We start from the raw sequence: 25,150 nt of genomic DNA, 5'->3' as shown, positions 1-25,150 counted from the left end.
AGATCGCCGGCCATCTCCCGATTTGTGTCGGAAGATGGCTGACGATCTCCTTCGAAAAATAAGCTGGATAGTCAATTTAAATTAAAATTAAATATTACTAGTCTGCAATTTTATTTTGTAATTCTTTTACACTTCTAGGATGTATGCTATCTGGTCCTTTGATTTATTACTCTTAGGGCCCTGTTTACCAAGCTGCGCTAGCATTTTTAGCATGCGCCTAAAATTAGTGCGTGTTAAACACTAGAGACACCCATATATTCCTATGGGTGTTTTTAGTGTTTAGTGCGTGCTAATATTTAGAGCATGCTAAAAACACTAGTGCACCCTTAAGGACCATTTTTACTAAGCCATGCTAGCATTTTTTTTTATTTTAGCACGTGCTAAATGCAAGAGTTGCCCATATTTTCATATGGGTGACTTAATGTTTTTAGCGCGTGCTAGTGATTAGGATGCTCTAAACACTAACGTGCCTTAGTAAACAGGGCCCTTAGTTTGTCAGTTTGTTCTAGTACATCTTTCCAGTTCACCGTGATTTGTTTCAATTCTTCTGAATCATCACCCTTATAGAATGCTTCTGGTGAAGGTATCTCCCCAATACCCTCTTGAGAAACAGCACAGCAAAGAATCCATTTAGGCTTTCTTCTATGGCCTTGTCTTCAATGAGTGCTCCCTTTACCCCTAAGGAAAAAAAATAATCAGACCCAGTTCTAAACAGATTTTATTGTCTCTTAAAGTAACTATTTTAGTAAGGGTGAATCCAAATTTCTACATAAAAAGATGAGATTAAATAGAGGAATATAGGAGAAATATATAGGGCTTTTAAAATAAGGAAAATACATTCAATAGAAATCTTGTCAGATGAATTGATATTACACATTCAAAAGTGCCTCTCCAACCAGGTGAATTTGCTGGATCCATAAAATACCATGGAATTGAGAATCATCCCAGAAGAATTCATTTAAAGCACTGAAGTTTACTGATGGCATGTGGAGACCTGAGGACAGACACTTATAACCTGAATTCTGAAATATAAAAAAAATTATGTCCATAAATATTTATGGAGTTATTGAACAATTAAAAAGTTAAACCTCTACAATAAAGCCACGTTTTACAAAATGCTTATAAAAAAAATGATAGTACAGAGCAGTAAGCCCCATGACCTCTGAGACTGCAGAGATATGCAGACACCCAGAAATGCACTCGAGACTGCAGAGGCAGACCTTAGTATATTCCACTTGCAAAAATGGGTTCCTTCCATGTTTACGTTCATTTTATTGGTCCAACATGAATTATGCAAAACATATTTGGTATGCACTTCTGAGGCCACAGAGGACCTTTTTTTAGATGGGACCTCTAATGATACAGCAAAATGCAGACCCTTAGGTATTGTGCTTAAGGGACAAATCATGATAATAATAATGACAGACAGAAAACATCAGATCAGCATTTTTCTCTCACCAAGTCTGCTTGGTTCAGGATTTCTTGTTGACACTTTGGGGCTAATTCATTGTAGGTTTTTTCCACAGGGTACAGAACAGAAAATAAAAACCGTGATAAAACAAGCCCTCTGTTCTGTATTCTCTCTTTTCCTTTGGATGTTTTCTATCCAATTTTGCAGCTGTGGTTAACTTTTTGTTTTAGGCTTGGTGGCTCAATATTTCTCAAGGAAGCAAAACAGGACCCAAACTTTGTCTAAGATCTTTCAGACAATTACGCTGTTCATGCTTGGAGACTTCTGAGAGCAAATGTTTTTACTGAGGCACTTTCATACAGAATGTTCTCAGTGTGCCTACCTTTAATTCATATTTCTTTCATTTCAAAAGCAGCCATCAAATATTCCCTTTGGAACAATCCCAATCTGCCCATTCAGCTCACCGGATCCACCAGCTGTACATGTTGTACTCCTGAAAAACATGCCAAGTGCTTAACACTTTTGTGCTCTGATAATACACTTCTTTCCTATGTTGTCTATAAAGCATTCATCACAGTGCCATGCCCTACCTTGTGGTATATCTACCCCTTCCCATCCCAACATGGCTCTGCATCTCCCTGCAAGATTGCACTTCTGCCTCCCTGTTGTATACTTACCCATCCCCAGTGTTGATCTGTAGAGCCCCTCAGTGATGCCTTCGTGCAATTTAATTTCTTCCATACCACCACTAAGTGTGAAAGTGGTGTAACATTCAGATACAATAGGTATCCCTGTCCCTGAAGGGCTCACAATCTAAGTTTGTTTGTACCTGTGGCAATGAAGGATTAAGTGACCTACCCAAGATCACAAGGAGCTGCAGTGGGATTTGAACTGGGCTTCTCTAGTTTTCAGTCCGCTGCTCTAACCATTAGGCTTAACTCTTTCACTCACCCCATCTCCCACTATCGCAGTGATGCTCTGCGCATCCCTGCAGAAGTCATGATACAAATGATCTGATCCCATTTCTGGGACTGAAGTCGCACCCTCACTCAGTTCATCCTCAAGACCAAGAAGAATTTTAACATACTTTTCTGCTTTGAGGAACTGCTGAGGAAGTAAAAAAATGCACATAAAGGGAAAAATGTAAATTTGATCTGAGAACTTTCAGCACTGAGAGTTTATTTCACTGCACGCAGCCAAAAGGAATTAAAACAACATTAAACTCCCAGCAATAATGTTTAAGCTCTCATTTGCAAGTGCCAAATTGTACCACTCTGGTTCATACAGATGTTTGTCAATTATGCTAATTTTTATTAAACTATTAAAAGGAAGAGTGTGCTGGCAGAGTCAGACAGACCCTGGCTCCAATGACACAGCACAGTACTGACACTCAGAAAGCAGTTGTGAAGGGATGTCCAGGAGGATCCTAACACAGCAGTGGCTCAGCTCTTCTGATGGAGAAAAGAAAATGACAGGGAGACACTGCTGGACCAGTGACTTTAAATGCTCAGAGCATAGGTTACAAAGGCAAAATGTTCCAGCACTATCTCACCTTTTTTCTTTAACTGTGTGCTGCTTGCATTTTTTTCTCTCTTGTATTTTTAACGCCCTTTGAAGTTCCCCTTAAACTCACTTCATCAGTCTGTGGAAACCCTATAAACCATGAATCAATCCCCAATGTAAATCAATGACTGCTTGATGGATAGCCAAAGGAGGCTAATTAATCACAGTTATTGGTTTATGAATTGCTCATTAGCATGATTAGTGCTTTCTTCTCATACAGTATTATTTCTAAAGAAGAGCATTCTGATTTAGAGTTGAACACATGTCCATGCTATGATGGGCAGCCTTGAAAGTTTTCCCCTCTGATAGTAAAAGCGATACAGACATGAAATTGTCCATTTGTACTTTATTTCTCCTCATCCAGTACTTTTATCACTGGTTTCATCTCTCTATCTATTTTGCCATTCTGAATGCAGAAAGGTCGTGGTACACCTGAATTGGGGAATCCTGATACTTCAGCTGGTTTATCTACCTGCTTTTCTGGAATACTCTATCCTTGTCAGAGTATCTCACAGACAGCACTGGTGTATGCCCTTGACTTGTTATTCCCAAAGCTCTGTGTGCACTGCTGAATTCAGGCAGGATCATAGTCATCCATCAGAATTTGTTTACATAGGTTTTGTACAGTGCTGATCACTTCTTTCAGACCCTTATTCTCATGACCCTCTGGATCCTCAATGTTTTCTTCCTCCTCATGGAAAGAGTATACAGGAGATATCTTCAGACTCCAGTCCTCCTTAGAGAATAAGAATTTTTTAAAAATTATTATTGGATTTTGCTCACACCTTTTTCGGTAGTAGCTGAAGGTGAGTTACATTCAGGTGCACTAGGTATTTACCCAGTTCACCTTAAGAGAAGCAGAGCTTTACTCATACTACCCCTCTCCTCAAGACCCTTCACTGGCTCACAATCCGTTTTCGCATCCTGTTCAAACTTCTTCTACTAACCTATAAATGTACTCACTCTGCTGCTCCCAGTATCTCTCCACACTTGTCCTTCCCTACACCCCTTCCCGTGCACTCCACTCCATGGATAAATCCTTCTTATCTGTTCCCTTCTCCACTACTGCCAACTCCAGACTTCGCGCCTTCTGTCTCGCTGCACTCTACGCCTGGAATAAACTTCCTGAGCCCCTACGTCTTGCCCCATCCTTGGCCATCTTTAAATCTAGACTGAAAGCCCACCTCTTTAACATTGCTTTTGACTCATAACCACTTGTAACCACTCGCCTCCACCTACCCTCCTCTCTTCCTTCCCGTTCACATTAATTGATTTGATTGCTTACTTTATTTATTTTTTGTCTATTAGATTGTAAGCTCTTTGAGCAGGGACTGTCTTTTTTCTATGTTTGTGTAGCGCTGCGTACGCCTTGTAGCGCTATAGAAATGCTAAATAGTAGTAGTAGTAGTAGTAAGTACCTGGGGAGATGGGTGGGGCCCAAGAGCTTAAAACTCCAGGCCCAGACTGAGATAGAGTGACCTATACTGGAGGGAGGAAGGAAAACCTCAGGAAAGATGATGAGCTTGCAGGTGTAAAGGACTTTTTGGAATCTTGTTGAGTGCGCAAAGCCAGCCAGCCAGCCACCTTTTGTTATAAACATTTTCTATCTTTTTTTACTTTGCGCTTGGGATCAGCTAGCTTTATAATAATTCTCTGCAAGCCTCATTGGAGCCCAGAATCATTGACCACTCACATCTATGCTATTACACCCCAATTTTCAGTGTTGTCTATTTTAGAAAGCAGCTCCTCAAATTTGGTTGTTAACTTGTCTGGCTGTGTCTTAAGGTTTTGCCACAGCCCCTCCAAGTTCCTCCAGTTTAGTTTACTCAGTGTGCGAAGCTGAAAAAAGGCTGATATAATAACATGGTCCACCTGATTTTGCATAAGTTAACAAAGCATCTAGCATCACTCCCAAATTTTGAATACAAGATTTAATAGAAAATTTTACTCCCCTGATAATCTATCACTGATGGTAACAATGGATCTGTAGCCCTCCCTACATGCACAATTTCTGTCTTAGATACATTTAATGACAGCTTATGTGGCACCATCCACTCTTGAATTTTATCAAAGCAAACTGCTAGCTTAGAAACAGGATCACGTACGGTTTTATCAAGGGGAAGAAAGGACTGTATGTCGTTGGCATACATTCTATAGGAGACATTCAACTTCTGAAAGACCAGACCGATAGAAAACATAAATTAAAAGAACCGTTGAAAGGGCAGATCCCTGTGGCACCCCTCAATTAATGTTAAAATTATCAGGACAAACATTCTGAATCTGCACTGAAAGGATCTATTTTGGAGGTATGGTGTAAACCATAATAACACCTTTCCTCTAACACCCAAACTAAACAGTACTTCAAATACAAAGTGATGATCAATCATGTCAAATGCTGATGTGATATCAAGTGTTACAAGGCAAAAACAAATATTCTGGTCCATGCCTACCTGTAGTTCATCAAAGGGTGGATACCCCCTTTACTTGTAGAATACCACAATGATATTATTTGTTTTATTTGTCAATGTTTTACTAATGGTTTCTAACATATGGGTTACCCTTTTGGGGCTCTGCTGCATATTGGGCTTACGTTTTTACAGAAATATTCATGATTTCAAATCTCCATCCTGAATGACCAAATAAGGGGTCATCATTTGAGATTGTTTTGCATTTTATTGTGTCCATTATTTTGTTACTTATCATTGTTAAAAGTAATCTGTTACTTTATTGTCCACTCACTCAGCTGATGAAAGCTTGCTTTGAGCCACTAAACATTTGTGAGCTGAAGTACTTGACCTGGAAGCACACAGTTAGCGTAGTCCCAGAGTTTTTCCAACAATAGTCCTACCAAATATTTCACATATGCACATCCAGGATTGCAAAAAATAGCCTTAGATTTATATAGAATTGAATAAAGCTCTTAGAAAGTGTACCTTGGATTGGCAAACTGAGGTTCCAAAACAGCAGTAATCTTGATGAGTGGCTTCAATAGAAGCAAGCAACCACATAGACTGAACAACTAAAGGCTGAAGGGAGATGAGTTTTCCTTCTATAGAGTGACAATAGCTAAAGTGAACTTTAATAGAGTTGTTTTTCAAATCAGATGCTGATAATGTGATGAATGTAGAATGTACTGAAGCAGCATTTGTGTGGAACATGAAATGGGGTTGAGAAGTCAACATTAAATGGGCAAACCTCTTCCACTTAAAACATAAGACCTTTTTAATAGAGTATCTCCTAGAAGTCAAGAGAATTTGATAGAATTTATCAGGCATATTCAGGGACTGAATTTTACCTTCTCAACATTTAGGCTGTGAGGGTTAGGGGACTTGATACTGGGATATAATGGAGTTCCCTGATCCTATGTGAGTAGGGTTGAGGAAGACTCCAGACAGACTGATTCCCTGATGGACAATTTCCACAGAAGCAGGAACCAGATTGGTCTTGGCCAACAAGGAATTATGAAAATTAGTTTCCTGGTCCCTTCCAAGTTTTATCAGAGCCTTTGCCACTAGAAGGGTTAGAGGATATACACATAGAAGACCCTCCCCAGTCAAGAAAGCAGAAAGTCAAGGAACCTTTGTTCCATGACAGAGGTGAGGATGGGTAAAGGATTAGCTTGTAGGGTCTGTGTGACCATACTGGAGAGGACTGGACTATAGAGGCTTAGGTTTTGTCATGTTTCATGGGTCTTTCTCCATCAATTATGTTGTGAAATAGAGGCTGTCCACCAGTGTGAGTGCATGTGGATATGGCAGAGGAGGCGGAAAACCATGTCCAAGCAATAAATACACTTGACAACTGTGATTAAAAATATAAATATTTATTTCTTTGAACTTAAAATACTGTATTTTCTGAGAGAGGGGATAAACCACAGGGGGAGGGAGACCACCCAAGAGAGAGAAGTATAGGTGCCAGGAGGTGGCTGGGCTAAAGGGCATTAGAACAGGCCATCTAGAAGAAACCAGTACACTCAAAGACAAAAGTCAAGATCGCAAGTTACTCCAATATTTGCGTTTTAATGTGCTTCATCCTCTCAGAGTGCTCTTTGATGCCCCTTGGTCTCCAATTCAGGACTTCCAGCTGCTGGGCTATCTGCTGCACTGCAGCAACTAGTGTCACATCCATCTCCTGTGGCACCTGGGCTGCACCTCCAGATAACACAGATAGCAATGTTGCATTGGTTGTTTGTGGGCAGTTGGATGTCCTGGACCTTCTTGGTGTTGGACATCATGACCATTCCCTGATCTTTATCCTCTTCTTCCAGAGGTGGCATGGGCGAATGGCTGGCCAGATGAGTGGTTGGGAAGGTAGGGTGGAGGAACAGGGGATAGGGACTGAGAGGGATAGGTGGAGGATGTGGTGTTGAACAGTGAGGGGATGCTGGAGAAAGGGCTCTGTTGGGCCCCCCACTGGGTTTAAACTCTTCCTGTTTCTGGAAGTGGCTGGGGGCCAGGGCTGTGCCTGCATCAGGAGGAGGTCCTGAAGGAGGTTCTGTAGCTTGTTGCTGGGCTGATCCTGGTGGGCATAGCATAGAGATTTTTGCCATCGTTGTCTATCCATGATTTGCAGTACTTTTTTATAGGAAAGGGAAATGGGACTTGGTATACCGCCTTTCTGAGGTTTTTGCAACTACATTCAAAGCGGTTTACATATATTCAGGTACTTATTTTGCACCAGGGGCAATGAGGGTTAAGTGACTTGCCCAGAGTCACAAGGAGCTGCAGTGGGAATTGAACTCAGGTCCCAGGATCAAAGTCCACCTGCACTAACCACTAGCTACTCCTCCACTCTGGAAAAAAGGTACCGGTATTCATTATGGGTGATGGCATCATCTATGGCTCCACCCCTATACCAGCCGTGGCGCATATAAGCAGCATCATTGAAAATAGTATACCAGTATAGGAGAAAAAAAATAACGTGATTTAGTTTCATTATAAATACTTTCATTAAGCTGTTACAGCTCTAGTATACCCAGATGCACAAATAAGACAGCAGATATAAATTATCAAATTGGACATCTTTCCAACACTAAATGAAAATAAAATGATATTTTCGATCTTTGTTGTCTGGTGACATTGTTTTTCTGATCACGTTGGTCCCAATCTCTGATTCTGCTGCTCTCTATCTGTTCCCTTAACTCCGTTTCCAGGGCTTCCTTTCCATTTAGGTTCTTTGCTTTCCTCCTTTCCTTCTTCATTTCTTGCCCTGCATCCATAGGTAAAAGCGGGGCTTCCTCCGCGGACTTGACTGGAGGAGGTATAGGTGGATCCAGCTTTTGCCTATTTTATTTATCCATGTTTAGTTTTTCTGCCTCTTTTCCCTGTCCCCTCATCTTGTCGTATGCATCTCCTTCCTCTTTCCATCCACATCCAGTATTTCTGCTCTGCCCTCCATCCATGTTCATCCCACTTCCTCTCTTTCCCTCCCCTCCATCCATATCCAGCATTTCAACTCTCTCACCTCCCCTCATCCATGTCCAGAATTTTTCCTCTCGCCCCTAAATCCATGTGCATCTCCTCCTCTGTCTTCTCTCCTCTCCATCCATGTCCAGTATTTCTCCTCTCTCCCTTCCCCTCCAAACGTGTGCATCTCTTTCTGGTCTTCCCTCTCCTCCATTCATGTCCAGCATTTCTCCTGCCCTTCCCTCCATCCATCCATGTCCAACAACTCTGCTCTCTCCCCTTCCCTCCCTTCCCATCCATGTCCAGCAATTCTCCTCTGCCCTCCCCTCCCATCTACGTCCAGCGATTCTCCTTTGCCCCTATCCTCCCCTCCCAACCATGTCCAGCGATTCTCCTCTCTCCCCTGCCCTCCATGTCCAGCAATTCTCCTCTGCCCTCCCCTCCCATCCATGTCCAGCGATTTCACCTCTATCCCTTGCCCTCCCCTCCATGTCCAGCGATTCTCCTCTGCCCTCCCCTCCATGTCCAGTGATTCTCCTTTGCCCCCTATCCTCCCTTCCATGTCCAGTAACTCGTCCCAGCCTCCACCTGCCCCCCCTTTTAAGCCCCTGTCGAGTTCCAGTACCAACCCCAGCCCTATCTGCCCACCCTTAGTTACCCGACAGCCCTGCTTTCTATTCCTGCTGCCCCGCGAGGCGTTTAACTTTTTTTTTTTTTTTTTACCTGTGAAAGCACCAGGCTTGCCTCCTCCAGCCTTCCCTTCATTCCCTCTCAGTGTCCCACCTTCCTCTAACGTTGTTTCCTGTTTCCACGAGGGCGGGACACTGAGAAGGAACAAAGGGAAGGCTGGCGGAGACGAGCCTGGTCCTTTCACTAACGCCACCGGTGGCACTGCGACTTCAGGTAAAAAAAATACAAAACACGTCGTGGGGCAGCAGGAACAGAAAGCAGGGCTGTCGGGGAGCTGGCCCTAGGAAAAAAAACTTGCCGGTACACTGTACCGGTGCATACCGGCACAAAAAAAGCACTGATTTGTTTGCCTTGCTATTGGCATCAAGCTAGCAGGTGATATGTGTGAATGAGAGAGGCACTGATATAAGGTTTGCTATGCTGTAAGCACTGACTGGACAGATTTCTCCAGGACACTCAGGGTACTTGGGCAGAGGCAACGTTGAAGAGGTCATTGGTTTTGTGGAAATGATAAGGGCAGAAGGTGTGGCCCTAGGGCAATGGAATTGGATGTTATGAGGCCTGCTTCACAGTTTGAACTGTGTGGGTGGGTACTGGAGATGGGCTTCCAGAGATGTTTGCTTGATGGAGGCAGCAATGCTTGTAGAGCTAGAATTAGGGATGGAATGGGAAGACCCACAGGGACCGTGGAGCAAGCTAAAATTTACCCAATATAGAATCAGCAACTGGCGGGCTTTTGGGTGGGGCAAAGGCTTGGTTTGTTTGGCCCCTTCACCGCATAAAATGTTTCTCTGCCCTTAGAGCGAGGGGAAAGGAACAGTGTTGTGAATAACCTAGAGAGGGAGCTGAGGCATTGTGTGAGGTGGCTGGAAAATGTTGCTTGTTGTGTCTGGTGTGCAGATTGTGCTTTCAGCTGGCATATGAGGGAAGTAAATTCTCCCTGCGGCAGGTTGCTGCTAGATGAGCTGGTTATTGCTGAAACAAGGGCTGGGCCTATTATCCATTCATGTGACTATTCCCTAATTGTGGCAGAATATGTGAGCACTCGGTACTGACCTGCTACTTCCTACATTTGTGCCCACACTGCAGATGCAGGAATCTGGACTCCTTTTTTCAGATCCTCAGTCTGCACAGAGATAGAGAGAGGTTGAGTCATACTATGCACTTACATAGGTCTCTTCTGTCACCTTGCTGGGTCTACCGTAGACTCTGGAATTAACAGGGGCACTTCCCTCAGCCTCCTAATGATGGCTTCTGGGGGTTCAATGTGCACATTTGGTACAGAGACAGCTCTGGTAGCCAGGGCATGGGCCTTTGACTTTGTAGTAGCAACTTGCTTTGTGACGTACCACCACCTGCACTTTCTTTTCCATGTCCTTCAGTGGTTTGCTATCCAGTGTGAGCCCTGGGTATGCCCATATCATGCAGGTTGGTAATCTTTTTCCCACTCCCACTCTTTCAGCCTCCTCTGTCACTCATGTGAGCTTCTGGATCAGTGAAGTGTTTCATATAGCTGATCATTTGGGAGGAATATCTGGCCTAGGTTACAGCTAGTGTAACAGGTAGATGGATGACATCAGAGCATTGCTTCCTGGGTCTTAGGCTTCCACCTTCACTGACTGGTACATGTGCTGTCAGACATCTGCTCATATTTATTAGACCTGCATGATGGGACATATTTGGACAGGTGATATGGGTTGTTCCTTTGCAAATGTGGCTGGGTCATTTGTAAAAGGTCCTTATATAGCATTACCTTAATTTCCGTGTCACCAGCTCCACTGTGATCCTAATCTCAGTTAAATATTGTTGATTTTTCCTCAGGGCCACCTGAACACTCAATATCAGCCCATGCAGCTCTCGCCTAATTCACCCTTCCCAAGTCCAACCCCTATTGGCACTTACCTCTCTGAGATTACAGCTCTCTACTGTATCACTGTGTGGCCATTGCCAGACCCTGCCCATCCTGTCAACATCCCTTCTCTGACCCAGGTGTTTCAGGCTGCCTACAATGAATATGGCACAAGATACATTTGCACAGAACGAGGTATGCATGTAAATTTATCTCATTTACATTCATTGTAGATATCCTGAAAACCTGACTGGCTGGTGTGGTCGCAAGGACTGGGTTGAGAAACCCTGCCCAAGGGAGCCATTGTTTGGGGTGCACCGGTATATTTAGCCACCCTTTATAGATTTGCCTTGCATGTGCCCATATGTTTAAACAGGGGACAGTTGCAGCCCATGAAAGTAAGTGAGATGTCACCTTAGCATAAACTAAGAGATGGTAACAGAAAATAACAAAAGAAACAAATTCACTATCAGCAACAAATCAGAAAAGGAGAGCAGCATGAGGCTATACATATAATTAATGGAAATCAACACAAATGCCTGCAGTCCAAGTAACAAGTTTCCAGCCTGCAAGCTCTAATGATGGAGGAGGAATTAGATAATGTTGCTATTAAGGAGATGTGATTCAAGCGAGTCCCATGAATGGGACATGGCTATATAATCTTTCCAGAAGGGATAAAGGTGGCCCAAAAAGGTGATGGTTAAAGCAATGGGCTGAAAACCAGGAAAGCCAGGGTTCAAATTCCATTGCTGCTCCTTGAGATCTTGGGTAAGTCACCCAACCTTGTATTGTCTTAGGTACAAACTTAGCTTACAGGTCTTCAAGGGACAGGAAACTACAGTACCCACTGTACCTGAATGTAACTTACCTTGAGCTACAACTGAAAATAGGTGTGACCTAAATCCAAAATCCATTCCCTTCCTTAAAGTGGCTGAAATGTGGGGAGGCTTAGGGAAAGGAGAAAATGGCAATACATCTTTATCTAAGAAATGTAATTAAAAGCAAAGGAAAAAAAAGAAAACCAATACAATTATTTAAGGAAGTGACTGGAAAAATAATGACAAAAAGTGCAGTGTTCAAGGTTCAGTTGATTTTCTATAACACCTCTTGAACCCCCCCCCCCCCCCAAAAAAAGGAACATTGTAAAATGTGCATAAAACAAAGAGTCAAAAACAGAAAACCATCTGCTGTAAAACTATAAACACAACAAACTGGAGGGGCTAAATAAACCAATCACATTTCCCCCCAGGCTCTTTAATTGCTGATACTGTGTTGGACAAAATATTCATGGGACCATGGCCCTTGTGGCCCGCCCCATTCCACTGCTTATGTGTGAAAGACCTGTTTTAAGTTAAACTGTAGGAGAGATGTACTAGTAGTTCTATTAAATTCAAGGGAAGCCTTTGATCTAGTAGACCATGATCTTGTCATTGTAAACTGCTCTGCATACAAAAGGCGGTATGTATCAAGTACACAGTAAACAAACATAAGCTGATCTTGGCATAAATGAGACTTTGTTCAAGTCTTTCCTTGATAATATCAACCTTTAAGATTTCCAACTCAGACATCTCCATCTTAGTGTGCTGACTTGGGGCGCCGCAGGGTTTTCCATTCTAGTCCTAATATTGATTAATATGAAGCAATAGCCTCTTGTTGATTCCTCTATTTCTCCCGAACTTGAGATCTTAAATGCCTGCCTAAATATGGTAGGTGGTTGATGTTCATCCCATAGGCTAAACCTAGATTCCCAGAAACATAAAGCTAGTTGGATTACATGGGGAATATTTTGAAAGAGTAGTGACTATACCTGGGTCCAAATCTGATACTTATCTCAACCTCTGACCCCCAAGTCTCCATAATGATCTGAAACGATTTCTCTGCACTTTGGAAAATCTGTTCCTTCTACTAATTCTGGAGGATAAGGACCTTCATCTTTTTATTCATGTGCTGGTCCTGAATTGGTTAGATTACTGTAACACTTTGCTTATCCTGTTATGACAATGTTATCAAATCTATGTAAGCCACATTGAGCCTGCAAATAGGTAGGAAATGTGGGATACAAATTCAACAAATAAATAAATAAATAAAGGTGGTATGCAAACAACTGCAACTTGTTCAAAACACTGCCATGTGACTGCTTGGTTGTAGTCTTAAATTTGACAATGTTCTCCCTTCCCTTCCAACATGTTAACACTCAAAACTGAGGAATAATAACTTTATCTTAAACATCACAGGGAGCCAGTGATGTTACCTTCTGGCCTTCTTATTCCATATACTCCAGTCTACACCTACTAGAATAAGAGCAGAAAACAAGCCCCTCTGCCTTCTGCTTTGAGGCGCTTCTCTGTTGTGAACTCTATATGCCCAGTGATCTCGGAGGACAGCGCTCATTATCTCTGATTTGAAAAGGGTTTAAAGTCCTGGCTCTTTTCACTGGCTTTTAGGGAGCAATCATTCCTGGCTCTATCTAATTTTCAACTCCTGGGTCCTGGGCTAAATAACCAGTGCGGGGCTATAACCCTCAATGAAGGCATGGGGGTGGCCTACAAGGAGTGGCAGTTACAATCATAACCAGCTTCTTGGCAGACTGGATGGGCCATTTTGGTCGTTATCTGCCATTATCTATTATGCAACAATAAGAACAGATGACAATAAAGGAAAGAGAGGTGGATGCTGTGTAGAGATAGATGGAAAGAATGAGGGAGAAAGAAGACCAAGTTCAGGTCCCTGTTGGTGGCATAACTGTATGAACAGCTCAAGATTGCAACTATTCTCCCTGGCCCCACACACTTGCAAAGTTACGATCAAATTGTAGAATGAACATTGTCTTTAGCTTAGGATGCAATAGGAAAGTAAGAGAAATAAGAAAGAGGTGGAGGAAAAAACCTGAACACAGCTTCAGTAGGGGACAAGATAAAGAAAGCTCTTGGATTGTCTGTACTATCAAACTGCTGTATTAATATTTACTCCATAAAATGAGAGTTTCGCAGCTTTGCTCTGACTGCAATGCCACCCCCAGGCACCGCAGCACAATTTGGAAACAATGCGATGGAAGTGTTTAATGTACTCGACCCATCTGTGCTGCATATTTCTCCACTGAGAGAGGCGCTTCAAATCTCCACACTGCCTACAATATTCTAAATCACCTCCCCATTGCACACCAAGTGCCACTGGAACCACAGCACAGGTTCATCTAAAGTGCACAGGGAGGGGGGGGGGGGGGGGGGGGAGCGCAAAGGAAATACTGTGTATTTATTGCAAAAACAGGCCTTGCTCTCTTCCCTGGCAGTAAGAAGAATATTACTGAGGAAGGTGTATATAACATGGTCTCCTGAATGTTTCTTTCTCATGGGCATATCCTGCAATCTTGCTCTTTCTAGTTTGTCTTTAATGTTTAGTAGAAAGAGACTGGGCACGCTACAGAAAAGGTCACCTTGAGCAAAATGAACTCCTACTGACCCAGAAAGAAGGAAAACAAATGGAGAGAGTTGTATGGGGCCAATGAAAGTTGAATTCTTGCAGCTTCATGAATTAAAGAAATGAATTATTTAATTGTAGAGATTGTGCGGGAGAGAGGAAGGATCCCAGTAGCAGAGCTGTCAGCCTGTCACCATGTTACATCATCTGCACATGGAGGGGTCTCTATGGCAACAGCTCCCAGCTTCATTTCCTGGATGCCCCTAGGGGGGTGTCACAGCCAGATCCACCTGCTTCTCACCCTCCCCTAACTGGGGTCATGCTAAGGTCGGCGGAATAAATGAAGGGGTGTTAATGATCTGTTTACTGGCTGTTTATGCTCTGTGTGTGTCAGGGGCACTCACATTTACAGAGCTCATTATGCTTGTAATTAGACGGCACCATTGCTAGATATTTAACTCCTTTTTCTTTTAAATTAGCATTTTAATAACATTCTTGGAGCTGAGAAACGAAATGACCATTTTTCACATACAAACTTCTAGCTCTAGGTGCAACTTTAATAGCAAAGTTACCAGTAGAAAAAAACTCCACTGCTGCTCCCTCCTTTACTCCTCTAAGGAATCAGGAATTTCAATCCTGTTTAAGGTCCCAAATGTTGAGATCTAACTGTGCTTGAGGGCAGGTGTGCAAAAGGCTCTTATACAGATGTTTGACCCCTAGTGGTAGTACTGCAAGACTACGGTTAGGGGTCACCAGTGCCATTTTGAAACCGGCACCAGTAAGGGGCAGAAGTGACTGGGGATCGCTCCTGCCCCAACCCGAATAGACACCAGGGATTTTGCCAGTTAAGGCCTGGGTGGGTCTTTTAAGGTATTGCGTGTGTATGTGGGGGGGGGGGGGGGGGGGGGGGGGGGGGGGGGTCTTTGTGGCTGAGGGGGCATCAGGAGGGGAGATGTGCAGGGGATACACAGTAATGCAATGTAAAGCATCTGCTGAATTTGTGCCATCCATAACATTGGATGCTCCTGGCCTGGAAAATAATGCCAGCTTTTTGTTGGCATTAGTTTCCAGGAATAACACAGCTTGCAGTGGGTCACCGCAAGCTGCGCTATTCAATTTACATTGTCATGCGGTGTTTTGCATGCTTTGCATCTCATTACTGTGCATCTTGTGATATCTTACAATTAATAAGCATTATAGGAATATAATGGATGTTATTGCCCTTTAACACACATTGAGGGGCAAGTAATGCGTGTTTTGGCTGTAACGCACCTTAATAGTTACCCCCTAAATCTTAATTTTTTAGGACGGTCTCTGATTCAAACTGTACTACTTTCCATATCAAATACCAGGGCCATGCCAACCCAGTAAGCGGGGAAAGCACTGCAGGGGGGCGCCTGCCTTCAAGGGCGCCACGCCGGCCGCTGCTGGTCAAGTTCTATTTCAAAATTTAAAAAATAAACCGTTCCTTGGCACGTTGGCGCCTATGCGCATGCGCTGCTGCCTTCCTGCGCACAGTGCTCGGGCTCGGCTCTCCTCCCTCCCTCCCCATCAGCGCCTAGACATGTCCGCCTGCGAGCTCTACACCCGGGTAAGTGAAGCGGGGAATCTATCTCTTCAGCTGCTCAGCGAGCGGCGGGGGGAGGGGCGTGATTTATCTCTTCAGCTTTGCTTAGCGGCAGTGGCGTAGCCAGAAGGCAATTTTTGGGTGGGCCAACAGGTTGGATGGGTGGGCACTAGAGTTGCCAACTTTTTTGAAAAAGAAAAAAAACAGCAAACCTGATGCACCCATGCTCTGTCCCTACCCCACTCCCCATAACTTCAATGAGGGTTGCAGTGCAGGCTTCAGTGGCTGCAGGCCAATTTAGAGCTAAGGGAAGTACAATAGACTGCACTATTCAGCCCCACTGAGCCATGGTCCTCCAACACATATATGGTATTGAAGCCAAACACATTCTGCATCCAGAGAACCTCCTGGCCCTCCACCAACAATGGATACAGAGCACAGCAAGGACAATTCTCCATAAAACTCATCATATAAAGAAATTTTGTTTTCTAGTGTAATCTCAATTACAGCCATATTATAAATTAACTTTAAAAAAATCTATAAAACAAAAGTCACTCAGAACCTAGAGCAAATCTACCATGCCAACACTAACTTCCAAAAACAAAGATCCTACCTATGAAAAGAAGTGCCTTAAATATTATAGAAGGGCCCTACAATACAAATACATTTATCAGGAAAGCTGAACAAGCCAAATTACTACAGAATGCTACATGGAAACTTCATGCTAACAGAATACCTCAGTCACACACACAGACACAAATGCCAAATACAGAATAAGTGACCACAAACTCTAGAAATATAAATTAAAGGAAACCCCAAGAAACTAGACCTTGCATGTAGTACAACACCAGAGCAACAAGAAAGAAAGGCATTTGCTCCTGTGCAAAATATAAAGATGGCACATGCCAGGGATTGGTGTTAGGGTTGGTCCTTGGCCAGAGAAAGCCTGCATGCTGGAAGCTGAAGGCGCAGCCTGGTAATGGACTTTGGGGTTCCTTTCCTAGATTTCTGTCCTGGACCCCAGCCATGTTTACCACCAACTTTGGCAAGATGTACATTCCAAATCCAACATATTATTTCACAACATTGAAAATAAAATATTTTTTTATACCTTTTTGTTGTCTGGTCATTTTTTCTCAAATCATATTGGTCCCAGTCCTCTGGTTTCTGCTTCCCTCTGTCTTCTCTTAACTCACTTGCCAGGGTCTCCTATTTGGCATTTCTTCTTTCTTCATGTCCATCATCCATCTCCCATCTCTGTTTTCCTATATTTCCTTGTTCATTATCTCCCCTGTGTTCATATCCCCTCATCCATCATCATTCCTCTGTGCACCTATGCACCCCATGCCCAGCATATCCCTTCTTCGTTCCTATTCTCTCCCTTGTCTAGTATCTTCCCCCCCCCCCGTGTCCATATACCCCCCTCTCCAGTGTCCAGCATTTTATCTCTATTCCATATCCCCGTCCCCTTCCCCCCCTTGGTCAGGCATTACCCCTCCGTGCCCATGTGCTATCCCCATACAGCATCTCACATTTGTGTCCCTGTCCCCATGCTCTCACCTAATGCCCATCATCTCCCTTCTGTATCTGTATACTTCCCTATGTCCCCTTTCTCCCTCCTCCACACCAATGTGTCCCTCTCCTCTCTGATCCCACCCCCCAACCAGCTTCTCTTCCTCTCTTTCCTTCCCCTTATGCATCTGGCTCTTTCCTCCTTGCATCTTTCTCCCTTCCCTCTGCATATCATCATCTGCATATCCAGCACCTCTCCTTCCGCCCCCCCCCCCCCCACACGTCCAGCATCTCTCTCCCTTTCATCCAGCCCCCATACATGTCCAGCACCTCTCCCCTTCACTTCAACCCTCTGCATATCCAGCACTTCTCCCCTTTCCCTCCACCCCCCTGCATATCCAGCACCTCTCCCCTTCCTTCCACCCCCTATATATCCAAAGCCTCTCCCCTTCCCTCCAAATTCCCCTCTGCAAATTCCAAAACCTCTCCCCTTCCTTCCACTTCCCTCTGCAAATCCAAAACCGCTTCCCTTCCTCCAACTTCCCCTCGGCAAATCCAAAACCTCTTCCCTTCCCTCAAACTCCCCTCTGCAAATCCAAAATCTCTCCCCTTCCCTCCAACCCTCTGTCCCTGGCAAGTCCAGCACCCTTCTGTTCCCTCCCCTCCCTGCCTCCCCTTACTTCTGGGGCCAGCAACGCAGCACCCCACTGACTTCCTCACCCGCTCTCCCACCACTGCCGCAGCGCTTCATTTAATGTTGTCGGCGCTGCCGTTACAGTTTCCCACCCCCGCGGCGGCGCTTTAACACTTTACCTAACAGCCAACGCTACAGGATGCAGCGCTGACGTCCGAATATCCGACGTCCTGCTCCCGGGGCCTTCCGCGTCCCGCCTCCGTACAGGAAGTTACATCAGCGTGGAAGGCCCCGGAGCAGGACGTCGGATTCGGCAGTCAGCGCTGCATCTGTAGCGTTGGCTGTTAGGTAAAGTGTAAAGCGCCGCCGCGGGGGTGGGAAACTGTAACGGCAGCGCCGACAACATTAAATCAAGCGCTGCGGCAGGGGCTGGAGACGGTCAAGATAAGGATCTGCTTCTGGGCGGGCCTGAGGCTAAACTGGGTGGGCCTGGGCCCATCCAGGCCCACCCGTAGCTACGCCCCTGCTTAGCGGGCGGGAAGGCGCGGCCTTAGCTTCCTTGCTGCTGTTTCCTGAACTAGTACCGGGGCAGTGGTTGCTTGCAGTGTGGCAAGTTCTCACTCTGACCGAGGTCGAGGAAGACCGGGAGCGGATGGGGGGGCTGTGGGTGGAGCTGCTGCTTGTCACAGCCAATGTGTCTCCGTGTGTGACAAGGTGGGTATCGGGGGAGGGAAGGGTCCGCCCTGAGGAAGGCCTGTAGTGTCCATGCAACTCCGGCTTCTGCAGTTGTGAGTCTGCAGCGGGGGGGGGGGGGACGACGACGACACAAAGCACAAACCAACTTGCCAAACTCTCTTCTGACAGTACGTCTCCCTGGACGTAGTGAACAAGTTGGTACTCTCTGCTGACAGTACTCTTTCCTGGACACGCTTGAATAAGTTTGTGCTATAGTGGTGATGCTCAAGCAACCACTGCACTCATACAGTTGACATTTTTGACAGATAGGACTAGCTGTTCGTTTATGTGCTATTAATTTTACTATTATTTTGTGCAACTAGATTTTGTTTGAGTTTATTATATTTGTTGAGACTCATGGCTTTACTACTGGGCGCCTGCCTTCAAGGGCGCCGCACCGGCCGTGGTGCTGGCGGTCCAATTCTATTTCAAAATTAAAAAAATAAACTGTACCGTACCGCGTTGAGAGAAAGGAGATGCCACACGGGGGGGGGGGGGGGGGGGGGGGGGTGACAACTGATAGTCTGCAGGGGGGCGCCAGAGAACCTAGGCACAGCCCTGTCAAATACATTGTGGAAGCTGGATATCAGTGGGAATAAACTTGTATGTTTATTTATTTAATTATTTATATCTTCGACAACATTGTCAAAACTTCTTTCATCTAAAGCCAATCCAGCCCTCTGAGCTAATAATTTATCTGCCCATGTCAAAATTTCATGAGATATAAAAAAGGTCAAACAGTGGTGAAAACGATGGAAAATAGGGCATCAATTATTGTACGTAAAAACAATTATATTCAAGTGAATCATACACCTTAACCTTCTGCATGCCACAACTTACATTGCTTCACATACAGAATGCGAAAACATCCTCTACAGACCAGTATGCATTGCCCAGAGGTATCAAGTGTCACTGTAATGGTATCCCATTATACACTGTCTTTCCATCACATTTTTAATTTTCAAGCCAAAAGAAGAGGAAGGCCAAATGCATGTGTAAGTACTCTGTCCTTCCACTTTCACCCCTTCTTTCTTTCGTAGATCTTTGAAGAACTTTGACATAGAAATGTGCAAAGGCGACTGAGGAGGACGTACAACACTGCACTCCTTCCCAATGACAATTTGACATAATGTAACGTGAGACGTCGATTACTCTAGCCCTGTTTCTTCTGAAAATATATTTAAGAGAACAACTAGGACTACATAAATATTACAGAATCAAAGAATCATAACTTTAGAATCTGAATCACTTTCACAATTTTCTGACTTTTTTTTGTCTGATGTAACAACTACTGGAGAGGAGGGCTTAATGGTTAGTGCAGCAGGCTGAGAACCAGGAAATTCAATCCCACTCTGCTCCTTGTGATGTTCCAGGAAGTCACTTAACCCTCCACTGCCTCAGGTACAAGGGGTTGAAGCAGAACGCCACGCATTAGACTGTGTGACGATGGCTGAGTGCACAGCTTCTAACATGAACCTAATGCAAAAAAGTTTTGTTCTCTAATACAATAAACTAATACATGCAAATAACTGTTGCATTAAAAAGTATGCATTGTCAGAAAAAAATAGCGCATACCATAGTGGTAATAATACAGCTGTTTGCTGCAGAAAAGAAGCCTCCCTTTCTGTCAGTGAGTGAGCAGTGATTGGCTCACACCCTGACAGGAAGAAAAACTTACAGAAAATGCCCACTGCTGCCCTCCAAAAATCCACCAATCCCCCACCCCAGAAAGGCATCCCCTTTCTGTAATGCCTTGTTTGACCCCCCCAGGATATTCTATGATCTCATCACCCTCTGAGATAACCTCTTGATTTCCAATCCCCACCCTAGAAAGGCCCACCCAAGTCTTGATGCATCATCTGCCAGAGGTGTCCCCATCCCCCAACACCAAAAAATCCCGGTAGTCTAATGGACCCCCACCTCCTGATATTGCCAAGAAATATCCCAGGTAGTCTAGTGAGGACTCTACCCCTAATCCCCCCCCCCCCCCCCCCCGACACCCTCAAAAACTATCCTGAGGGTCTAGTGGACTCTTCACCCCTACGACCACCTCAGAGCCCCTTGAAAAGGCAAGAGCAATGCCCTCTTGCTCCTGCCGCTGTGTCCGCATCTTCCAAAATGGACGCATCTTACCTTAGGATAGATTACGCAGGGTCAGTTTGCTAATATGAGAAATGTTCCCTTACTTGATAGTCTCTGCCCAGTCTACCAACGCATGTGTAAGTACTTATTTCGCAGACTGACTGTGGACAGTGTGTCCAAGGTGCATAGCTCAATGTCAGACACTGCCATTTTGGAAGACAGTGGCAAGGAGACAGAAGTGAGTGAGCACCACTAGGGTGATACACGAAAAAGAGGGGTAGGGAGGACCAGGAGGATGTGTGTGTGGGGGGAGGGGACAGAAGCACCTCTGGAATTGGAGCATGGGGGGTCTTTCTGTGGTTGTGGAATATAGAGGGGTTCACCTCAGGAAGGTGGGGAGATTAAGTCAAGGGGTTGGAGGCATAGGTGGATTATCGTGGTGGGTTGAAACAGGTATTACAGACAGTACTGTAACTCTTTTATGCATCCTCTGAGGTGGCATTAAAGTTCCCTGCCTTGTGCTCATCCTTAAAGTCTTCTGTGCACTTCCTCTGCATTGGGGACAAATTGCTAATAGCTTCATCAATATTCATTTCATTGTTTGATTATTGTAAATTTCACTGCATTATCTTCTGTGGGAAACCCCTCTCTGCATCATGTGAATATAAAATTGCACACAGACATCTGTGTATTGGTCCCGAAGACTGAAAGCCCTCTGAGGACAGGGAAAAACCTAACATACCTGAATGTAACTTGACTTAGGGCCCCGTTTACTAAGCCGCGCTAGAGGCGCATTAGTGCTCTTAATGCGGGCTAACCATTAGCGCGCGCTGTGTAGGTGCCTGCAATATTCCTATGGGCGCCTACACAGCGTGCGCTAATTTTGTACACGCGCTAAAAATGCTAGCGCACCTTAGTAAAGAGAGCCCTTAGGTTGGTACTGAAAAAACAGGTAAACTAAATCCAAAATCCCTTCTATTATTTATTTATTTGTTACATTTGTATCCCACATTTTCCCACCTATTTGCAGGCTCAATGTGGCTTACATAGTGCCAGAGATGTGATTGCAGACTCCGGTGTAAACAAATACAGAGTGATGTAGAGCTAAGGTTCACGTGGTACTGCCACATGAGATAGGATTAAGTTCATGTGGCATAGCCACATAGGGGCGTCGTACACGGAAGAATTGTGTTGTGCCCATACTGTATTTTGGTTTTATTGTGCCCATACTGTATTTTGGTTGTTGTTGAGTTGCAGCGGTCAGGCTTTTATGTTGGGTTGGTAGGGTATGCCTTTTTAAACAAATACGTTTTTAGTGTTCTCTGGAAGTGTAGGTGGTCGTACATAATTTTCACGGCTTTTGGAAGTGCGTTCCACAATGTGTGCTTATGTAGGAAAATTGGAATGCATAAGTTGATTTGTATTTGAGTCCTTTGCAGCTTGGTAGTGCAGGTTTAGGTACGTTCGTTGTGATTTTGAAGTATTGCTGGTTGGTAGGTCAATCAGGTCTGTCATGTTCCCGGGGCTTTACGTAGATATTTTGTGAACCATTGTGCAGATTTGGAAAGCAATACGTTCTTTGATTGGGAGCCAGGTAGTTTTTCGCGGAGGGGTTTTGGCGCTATCAAATCGGGTTTTTCCGAAGATAAGCCTGGCTGCCGTGTTCTGGGCAGTCTGAAGTTTCTTTATGTTTGTTCTTTACATCCCGCATAGATTCCATTGCAGTAGTCCATGTGACTTAATACCAATTGATTGTATCAGGTGCGAAATGTTTCCCTCGGGAGAATTGTTTCATGCGTTTTAGGTTTCCACATTGAGTAAAAACATTTTCTTAGGATTCTAGATTGCCTTCCTAGTCCAAAGAACATTCAGGGCAGTTTATCAATCTGCTGTAGATTTCATTTTAAACTACTGAACCACATGATTTTAAAGAACTAACTTTATCAGATACTTCTCTTTGAAAATACGTTCCAAAGGTTCACCCTAGTGTGTTTGTTTTTGTGATATTGTATTATTTATTTGTTACATTTGTATCCTACATTTTCCCACCTATTTGCCGGGCTCAATGGGGTTACATAGTAACCGTATCGGCGTTCGCCAATTCCGGTATGAACAAATACAAGGTGATGTTGTGGTAAATAGGGTTGCTGGTGACAGATACATTAGGGATCTTAGAGAGGAAGAGTTAATTATGTCCCATTACGAGCTTTGGTTTCGTTGTGCTGCAGATATTCAGGCTTTTATGTTGGGTCGGTGGGGTATGCCTTTTGAACAGGGTTGTTTTTAGTGATTTCCGGAAATTTAGGTGGTCACATATAGATTTTATGTCTTATTGAACTTGTTTGATTATGGAGCTCATTTCGAAAGAGAAAAATGTCCTAAAAAGTGGCAATAAAGCAGGATTTAGATGTTTTTCTCACAAAAACGTCCAAATCAATATTTTCAAACCAATTTTTAGATGTTTTTCTATGAAGTCCGTCAGAATGCGTTCAAAACCAAGGGGCATGTCGGGGTGTGTTAAGGGCAGGATCTGGGTGTTCCTAAGTCTTGGGACGTTTACAAGCCATAATGAACAAAACCGTCCAGGATTAAAACTAAGATGTACTGAGCTAGACCTGTTTTATAATGAATAAGGCACAAAAGGTGCCCTAATGACCAGATGACTACTGGAGAAAATCAGGGGTGATCCCCTCCCATCTCCAAAAAATGTGAATAAAAATATGACTTCCCAGCTTCTATGACAGCCTCAGATGTTAGAGCAGGTCTATTAGAGCAGCATGCTGGGTCCCTGGGTAGTGTCGTGGTCAGTGCAGTGCACCATGGCTTGGGGGACTCAGATCCCTATCTCCCTCTACCTGTCACATTTGTGGTGGAAACTGTAAGCCCTCCAAGGACTCACTAGAAACCATAGGCGTAGTTTGACTGTTCAATTTGAGGGGGCAAAGGATGGGCGGAGCATATTAGCATATTCATTTGCATATATACATATGCAAATGAATAGCTAATATGGAGGAAGGAATTGAAATTTACAGGCAAAACATCACAGATGCACATTTCAAAAAGCTGGCATATTTCAATTAATAAATTCTGAATAAAATACTTTTATCTCCCTTTGTTGTCTGATCATTTAGTTTTTCTATTCGCTTTGGTCCCAGTGTCTTCTGTTTTATGCAGTGTCTTCTTCCAGTAGGCTTCCCTCTGCTCCCCCACCCTCCGAGTCCCATCCATCTCTTGCTCCTTCCCTCTGCTTCCCACCCCTCCCAGTCCCATCCATCTTCTGTTCCTCCCTCTGCTCACCATCCCTCCGTCCCATCCATCTTCTGCTCCTTCCCTCTGCTGTGCCTGACCTGTCCCAATCCCATCCATCTCCTGGTCCCATCCCTCTGCTCCCCACCCCCCCCAGTCCCATCCATCTTCCCTCTGCTCCCCACCCCTCCCAGTCCCATCCATCTCTTGCTCCTTCCCTCTGCTCCCCACCCCTCCCAGTCCCATCCATCTCTTGCTCCTTCCCTCTGCTCCCCACCCCTCCCAGTCCAATCCATCTCCTGGTCCTTCCTTCTGCTCCCAACGCTCCCAGTCCCATCCATCTCCTGGTCCTTCCCTCTGCTCCCAATGCTCCCAGTCCCATCCATCTCTTGCTCCTTCCCTCTGCTCCCCTCCCCTCCCAGTCCAATCCATCTCCTGGTCCTTCCCTCTGCTCCTAACGCTCCCAGTCCCATCCATCTCCTGGTCCTTCCCTCTGCTCCCAACGCTTCCAATCCCATCAATCTCTTCCTCCTTCCCTCTGCTCCCCACCCCTCCCAGTCCCAACCATCTCTTGCTCCTTCCCTCTGCTCCCCACCCCTCCCAGTCCCATCCATCTTCCATCTGCTGCCCCCCCCCCCGCGAGGTCCAAGATCGTGACTCCGTCTACCCCCCTCTCTTCCTCCCTCCCTCCGGCACAGGCAGCAGTCTTTTCCAGCATTCCTGGCAGCGGTAGCGATGTACACGCTGCCTTTGGTCTGCCCCGGAAGCCTTCTCTTCAAGTTCCTGTTCCCACCTATGCGGGAACAGGAACTTGAAGCGAAGGCTTCGGGGCAGAGCCGAAGGCAGCGTGTACAACGCTACCGCTGCCAGGAACGCTGGAAAAGACTGCTGCCTGCGCCAGAGGGAGGGAGGAAGAGAGAGGGGTAGACGGACATGCTCCTCTCTGTCCGCTTGGCTTCCCTGCCCTGTCTGCGTCCCGGCTGAAAGGAAATGACGTCAGAGGAAGGCGGGACGCAGACAGAGAGGGCAGGGAAGCCAA

General features: G+C 44.9%; 1 protein-coding gene across 1 annotated transcript in view; it reads right to left on the bottom strand.

Annotated features, from left to right (window-relative positions):
* Positions 1-733: 733 nt before the first annotated feature.
* SKAP1 (src kinase associated phosphoprotein 1) overlaps positions 734-25,150 on the bottom strand; it is a 503,203-nt gene continuing 478,786 nt past the window's right edge. The window contains exons 12-13 of the mRNA XM_030221014.1: positions 1,794-1,904; positions 734-1,022 (exon numbers count right to left, since the gene is read on the bottom strand). Coding sequence (XP_030076874.1) covers positions 1,872-1,904 — 33 coding nt within the window. The 3' untranslated portion in view covers positions 734-1,022; positions 1,794-1,871. The remainder of the gene's footprint in view (positions 1,023-1,793; positions 1,905-25,150) is intronic.

Source organism: Microcaecilia unicolor, chromosome 12 (assembly GCF_901765095.1).
Source record: "Microcaecilia unicolor chromosome 12, aMicUni1.1, whole genome shotgun sequence".
NCBI lineage: Eukaryota > Metazoa > Chordata > Amphibia > Gymnophiona > Siphonopidae > Microcaecilia > Microcaecilia unicolor.
This window is presented reverse-complemented; position numbering and strand designations above follow the sequence as displayed.